We start from the raw sequence: 7,701 nt of genomic DNA on the forward strand, positions 1-7,701 counted from the left end.
CTCCTCCCCCACCAGTGTCTCCGCGGGGAGAGTAACTTCCGGCTTGGGTCCGCCGCAATAGCGTTCCCCTTCCTGCTCTGCGCCGGACCTGAAAGGACTTAGGCGTGACCGGGACCGCTAAGGCGCGAGCACTTCCGGTTGGGTTCCGCAGAGGCGTGGCCGTCCTCCCGGCTGCCCGAGCGCTGGCGGCGGCAACGAGTAGGGGCGGGGCTGGTGGCTGCAGAGCCCGCCATGAAGTGAGTGGCTGGGTTTGGGGAGGCGACGTTTCTGGAAGCTGCAGAATAATGCTGGAGCGGCGGAGGTGACGCCAGCGGCCAGGGGGTGGAGCGTGATTAAAACTAGTGCGCGGCCGCAGCGGAGGGATTACGCTGAGGCAGGAGATAGGCGGTGTCTATGCGGCCGGCCGCGAGCCGTGTCGGAAGTCCACGCGCCCCCGAGTGCCCTGAGTGGGTGGGCGAGGGGAGGGCCCCCCGAAGCTGGCGAGTGATGCCACGGAGACTTTTGGTCGGCGATCCGTGCAGCTCCGCTCTGTCCACGATTGTGGGCCGCGCCAGGCCTCCATAGTCCTCTCCCCAAGCCTCAGTGAGAGCCGAGCTTCCATTGAATGCGTGTTCACAAAGGGTCACCACACACGGAGCTGCCCCTCCCCGTCTCCCTAACCCCCATCTTCGAGGCCAGGGGCTTTTCTACCAGGATTTTGGGGTGTTTCTCCTTTCTTCCCTCCCAGCACTTCTAACGGTAAGGGGAGTAGCCAAAGCACAGGGACTCTGCTCTTCATGACCCGGTCTGATTAGTCAGCTGGGGTTCTGTCCCTGCTGTGCTAATTTCAGCTGCCCTGCCTTGATTTAACCAGAGGAAAAGGAGTGTTTCTCGTTTAGTTTTCTAAGTTGTAATACTGCTTTCGTAGAGAGGTCATGTGGCTGAAGGGACATCGTGACCGCGTATGCTATTTCTGAATCTGTATTGTGAATCTTGGGGACAGCATATTCCAGAATTCCTTTCCGGTCTATTGATTCTCTGTCCTAGAATTACAGTTTGTAGTTTGTAACCATTTCTTTACAGAGTAGTCACCATTGGCATTTTGGACTGTTAAGTATTTTTGTTGGTCTCAAACTAAATGATTACATGCAGGATAACGCTCATGATTTGTTGGGGTGGCATAGAGGAAAGAAGTCACATGTCCTAAGGAATTCTGCAAAAGGAATTTTAGTTTTATGAATGCAAAAGGCCAAGAGCTACAACAGGGAGTTTGTTGTTTTGTCTTGACTGGTTTGTTTACCTTTTTTGCTGTACTAGATTACTAATATGCTGGTGTATTGTCGTAAAAGCTAGCTAGTTAGGTTTCCTTTTTTAAAATTTTTTTTTAGTGAATGTATGAGAAAGTATTTCCTTCTGAAACACTAGTCAAATTCAGATGGTTTTTCACGTTCATCGATGCTGTTTCCATTTTAGAATGGGATGCATTATTGTAATCAACACTTGCTAATGTTATCGTCACAAATTAAGCAAAATAATTGATTCAGTTTAAGCTGTAGGTAAAAATTTAAGGTTGAAAAGTCAGCATCACCAAACTGAATTATATCAAACTTTATTGTCTGAAAAGTGGTCGTATGGTCTTTCAGTGTAAAAATTTGGGGGCGGGGCGGGGGGGGAGGTAGGAAAAAATATGTAATAGTACCAAACAAAATGAAGGTGGGTTTGGGTTGTGGAAAGAAAAGAAAGGATTTTAGTGAGCTGTGTTTTGACTTACATCTTTTCCCCTTGTAAGAGGTAGAAAAAAAGTCGTGTAGGACATTATAAGGGGTTCTAATATGCAACAGTCAATCTGGAGAGGTTCACTTAAAGACTCCCCTTTCATTTATAGTAGAGTAATAGTCCCAAGCTGAGAAAATTGTATATATTACTACTTACTCCTTATCAATTTATTTGCAAAACCTCATTCTATGTACACTGATGCCGAAAGATTTTACTTACCTTCCAGTAGGATTAAAGCTCATTGCCTCAATCCTCTTGTCAGCAATATGGGACAAAAGTTTTATTTGCCTATTTCCACTTTTAAATCATGTGTTTTAGTCAAAGAAAACTTTTATTAAATTAACTAATCAACAGCTTCCAGTACCAGTACAATGTTGTACAATTAGGATTTTCTTTTTCTCTTTTAACATAATGTCAGCTTTTGTGACCTCTTCTAGTTTAGATTACTTAACCACAAAGCAATCTTCAACCCAAGCCTTGGGTTGAAGTATAGGTAAGTTACTTGGTAAAATTATTTGTTCTCATCTCATTAAAAAGATGAAAGTTGAATTGACTAGCCCATATTTTCTAGCATCACCATCGTGAGTGTAGTTTATAATCAAATTTCAATATTCAGAGAGCTCTGAAAACCAAAACCTGTTTTAAGCTTGGAGACAAAATTCATTTGGTAGCAAAATATCCAATTTAATGAGAAGCTATATGCAGTCTTTATCCCATTTGTTTTGCTAAAGAAATATTAGTGTTTGATTAAGGAATTGTCCTTGGCCACTGGTACTGAGGTATTAGTTACTTGATGGTTTGAATACCTTGCAACCAAGAAAGTCCTCTCTAAAAAATACATCCAGTTCCTGGGTTTTGGGTAATGACTATAAACCTACTGTAATGTTTTTGGCAATATACTTGTGCTATGCATTTTATATTTAAAAAATAAAATAACTTAAAACATTTTAGCTCTTGCCTCAATGAATTTTGTTGAATTAGGACAGAAAAAAGTACATTTGTCATATGCAATAAGTGTAGTGATAGAGATTGTCTGACCTATTTACAAGTATAGCTGTATGCAGCAGGTCCCTGACTCATGTTTGCTCAGTGTGGTTTCATTATAATTGGGGTGAGGGAAAAAAACAGTTCCACCAATGTTGAATGAAAAGACATTATTTGGGAATTTGCTTTCATTATACCGCAATTCCCTTAAAGAGCCTGTGAATGTTAAGTGAGGACTTACGGTAATGACAAGAAATTGATGGTCTGAGAGAGTGAGATTATTTTATACATTGGACCCTAAAATTTATTATTTTTTATATTTAAAGATCAGGTTTATTAGGAAAAGGGACAGAAGAATAAAGGACACTTGCGTAGACACAAGCAGGCAGGAAGAGCTGACCCAAAAGAGACAGGTTTGCTAAGAAACCTGCATGGTTGCAGGTGGGCAGCCTTGAGGAGAGCAGCCTCTGCTGAGGGAGATCAGTGAAGAGAAGTCCTGGCAGGGAGCTGCTGCCCTGCAGGAGAGAATTGGTGAAAAGAAGCACCATAGTCACAGGTGGGCAGAGGTACTTCTGCCTGGACCCTAAAATTTAAATAGAACTTGACAACCCACTGTATGGCCCAAGCACTGGCTCAGTTTTACCAACACAAAATGAGAAGACTGTTAGAGTCCTAGAGTAGATATCAGTATATCTGATTTATAATTATAATGTTTCTGCTTTTTGAACTTATACAAGTCACTTAATTTTCAGAGCTTCAGGGCATATAAAGTGAGAAGTTTGTAGATGGATCTGTTAAGGAAGATCTCTTAAAATTCCATTCTACCTTGCAGGCATTCACCCTTGAAACTTAAAATTGTTTTCCATTAAAAATGTGATCCCATTTCATTTCAAACAACCTTCTTATTGATCTAAATTTTGTGTTTTCTTTTGTAATAGCTAATAATTCACAGGGTTCACCATTCAAAACATAAAAAAGGATTTGCCTTAGAAAGTTTTCCTTCCATACCTATAATTTAGCCCCACCATTCCTTGCCTGGGAGGCAACCCATGTTCACAGTTCCTTATGTATTTCTCCCCCCACAAAATGTTACATACATACAAGCAAATAAGCACTATATGTTGTGTTAGTCTTTCCTTTCTTACATAGATGGTATATACTATACATCGTTCATGCACCTTATTTTTTCACTTACTGTAGCATTGAACAATGAGTAATTTTGTTCATTCATAAGTTTCTGCATACATGAATATATCTCTGCCTTAGACAATGACAGCTCTTTTGGGATTATGTAGTAACCAATAACATTTTAAAAAAATCTGTAAAGCAGGGTCTTAAGTGTATTTCTAGGGTTCCATAAACTTTGATACATGCTTCTTATACCACTATACAGTAGTTTAGTGGAGTCAATGCCTTACTTGGTTCTAAAGTAAACATATGAGGAAAAATAAATCACCTGAATGACTATTTCTTCATTTGAGCCCTAGAGGAAGCAAATGGATTATGTGTAAGGACCTTGTCCTAAACAAACAAATATATAAATCTATAAGCTGAAAAATCATGTGACAAAACAAGATGTTCAATGAGAGGCATATAAGAACTGTGTTGTAGTAACAGATGTGTGCTTTCCACCTCATGCTTACTCCTAGGCATATGTTCATTGTGTACTATTACATTGATTTTTTAAATTAATTTATTTTTTGCCAAACGCATATAGTTTAACATGTGTAAAATAGTTTCTATATAGTTCCACTTCAACAATTAAAAAAAGAATAAAGCCTTCCAGAAAAGTAGTTTACCCAAATTTACACAATGAAGTGGCAGTCCTGGGACTAGAGCCTACAAACTCTAATTTTTAATCTGGGACTTTGCCAGTATATCATGCACTCTGTTGTAGTCGTTACATGTAATCATTACATGTAGCTCCAGTCATGCCCAGTGCTTAGAACTGTTTTAGGTACACTTACACTGCTAGGGCTCTAGAGCGACTTAGAAAGCAGCAGTGCATTTCTGGGGTGACTAACATTCTATAAGTAATTGTTGAGCTAATCACAACATGTGATTAGTATGTGTGTTAGCACGCAGGAGGACTCCAAATAAAAAAATTAAGCTGATATAGCAAAACATTTTCCTAATTGGGACTTACTTGTAACTTTGAATAAATTTATCAGTTTTAGAACTGGTAGGAAGTAGGAGTATTTGGAAATGGATAGTCTTGAGTTCCCTAGTGTTCATGCCTCCATTTAATGTAGCCAGAAAAATCTAACACAGCAGAAAAGAGAAGCCACGATAGAAGCAGTAGCAAAAGAATTGGAAAAACAGAAGATTGAGGATGTGTTGTGGTAATTTCTCCTGAAGGTCTCATTGCAGTACATGACCCTTTAGAGCCTTACTCTGATGCTGTTCCCCCTCTTGTTACATAATTGATTGTTCATCTTCAAATCTTCCCTTACATTTTGCTTGTCAAGCTGTTTGTCCTGTCTAAGTAAGGTGTTTCCTACTTCCTCCCCCACTTTTTCCATGTTACCACTTCCCTTGGTAATATATATTCCGTGCATTTTTTTATACATATTTCCCTACTAGCTTGTGAGCTCTAAAAGGGCATGGACTGCATCTGTTTATATATACATTTCCTGGTACATACTTACTGGTGAATGATGTTGATGATTACCAATTCTCAGTTTACATGGCTGACCAAACCTACTCCTAACATAGAATGTTTTCAGCATGTATTTCCCCAGCTTTCTTTTATTTGTTAATTTAGGATTCATTTGGAAAATATATATGTAATTCATTTTTCTTTTTATGGATGAAGATACTAGTTTACTCTTGAAAAAGCTTTTATTGAATGTGCAAGACATTTATTAAATGCTGGGTGAATACAATGGTAAATAATGCATAGTCCTTATTCCTGAAAGAAGTAGAAACATTTCTAAACAAGCATTCTTTATATAAGACAAAATAATTACTAAAAGGAGTGATACAAACTATGTTTGGAAATGAAGAAAAGTGACTAATTTCAATTATAGGAAGTCCCACACAGTCGAACTTTGACTCCATTCTTGAAAACATTAAAATAGAGCTGAAGTCTCTAGGCATATAGAACAGGAATGAATGAATATTCAGTTTCACATTTTAAGAAGTCCTTAAAATAGTACATTGACTATAAAATCTTATAAAGTATTGTCATAAAGCAATCTTTAGATAGCTTAGTTATAAATAAAATTACTCCAGCCTTAAACATACACTTCTAAAATTGAGACTAATCATAAAACTACATTGTTGTTTTCCAACTAGTTGCTAAGCCATAGTTCAATATAATAATTGGATTCTAACTAATTGCTAATTGGAGTTAGTAATTGTTGAGTAAATTAATTAAGACAAAGTCTTGAATCATTAAAAAATCATCTATAATAAACTGAATTTTAAGTCATTGGGTGGTTCTTTTGGCTCTCTGCCCATATCACTAAAATGTAGATTGTTTTTCATGATCCAATTTGATTTCTTTTTTTAAGTTTACTTTTGCTTCCCTACCTTTGTTGTTTTCCTGAGCTGCGGAGACTATCTCAGTTAAAAAAAAAAAAAAAGACAGTAGCTTTAGATTTACAGACTAAATCTTTAGACTTTAGATTTACAGACTAAAAGGCTTTAGATTTACAGACTAAATTTCAACTTGGCCACTTACTGAATCACAGTTCTGCTACTTTCTAATTTTTTTATTTCCTACAAAATATTTTACTTCTCACAGGCTCAATTTCATCAAATTAAAATACCTGGCCTCCCTGGTGGTGCAAGGGGTTAAGGATCAGTACTGTGAAGCAATCTGCAGCTACTGCAGCATGAGGTCAATCCCCAGCCAGGGAAGCCACCCACATAGCGCACCAGACCTCTCCTGACTCACCCACTGCTCCCCTCAGCAGTGTATTTCAGTCAATATGCCTTTTCTGCGCCCCACTCTCTCTGGTGATTCCTCTCACCTCAACCCCCACCCCCCACCTCTGGCCTATACCCAGCTCTTGTATGCATAAATAAATAAATCTTTAAAAAAATTAAAATATCTGCTAATCCCACTCTGTCATTTAACTAATTTTTTTTTAAGTAAATGTAATTCTCAAGATTTTATTTGTAATAAAAGATGATGAAGCTTAGAACTGGATCACTTGGCCCTTTCTCTTCTTATCTCCTCCCAGTTCAAAATGCTTGCATCTCTTAATAGCCAACATTCTCTTAGATCTGCAATTGGGCTCAACACATTCAAGTCTCAGCACAATCTTCTTTGTAGTTTTAGCCTTTTTCCGGAAAATTGGCTTGGTCTGTCCACCATAGCCACTCTGCTTCCTGTCATACTGCCGCTTTCCCTGGGCATAGAGAGAATCCTTGCCCTTCTTGTACTGTGTCACTTTGTGGGGCTGATGCTTGCCACACTTCTTACAGAAGGTCTGGCGGGTTTTAGGAACGTTTACCATGCTTGCGAGAGTGCTATCGGCACGGAAAGTCATTTAACTAATTTTTGTACCTTAGGCAAATTATCAATATTTAACCTGTCTGAACTGCAACTTTTCCATATATGAAATGAAATTATCTTAAATGGGGTGATTTGTAGGATAGTCTGGCTCTGGTGTTTTAGCTAGCTTATACCCAAATATACTGTAAACTATAAAATGCCTATCATAGTACTTAATAATTTAGAGGTTGATAAATAATCCCTACTCCTCTCCACCCACCAGTGAAGTTTGGATCCAGTTAAGAAATAAAAACCAGGAGCTAGTAATTGAAGATTGCAATGTAAGTTTAATTACCAAAAAACGCTGTTTGGAAAATATGGCTGAGGTGAGCCTCCTAGAATTGCACTCCAGAATTAGGCAGATTTAAACCTCAAGTTTATAAGAGTAGAACTTGTCCCACTAAATTTACTATGTAACAAAAAAGCAAACCAGAAAAAGTGGTTCTCTACAGTCACAC

At 38.6% G+C, this 7,701-nt stretch overlaps 1 protein-coding gene across 1 annotated transcript; it reads right to left on the minus strand.

The window, feature by feature from the left end:
* Positions 1 to 6,884: 6,884 nt before the first annotated feature.
* LOC311171534 (large ribosomal subunit protein eL42-like) lies at positions 6,885 to 7,222 on the minus strand (the record flags this gene model as incomplete). Its single annotated transcript, XM_084234474.1, has 1 exon — positions 6,885 to 7,222. The coding sequence occupies exon 1, from the start codon at positions 7,203 to 7,205 to the stop codon at positions 6,885 to 6,887; it is 321 nt and encodes a 106-aa protein (XP_084090600.1). The 5' UTR covers positions 7,206 to 7,222.
* Between the last annotated feature and the right edge of the window lie 479 nt (positions 7,223 to 7,701).

This window comes from Talpa europaea, assembly GCF_964194135.1.
Source record: "Talpa europaea genome assembly, chromosome: 6".
In the NCBI taxonomy this organism is placed as follows: Eukaryota; Metazoa; Chordata; class Mammalia; order Eulipotyphla; family Talpidae; genus Talpa; species Talpa europaea.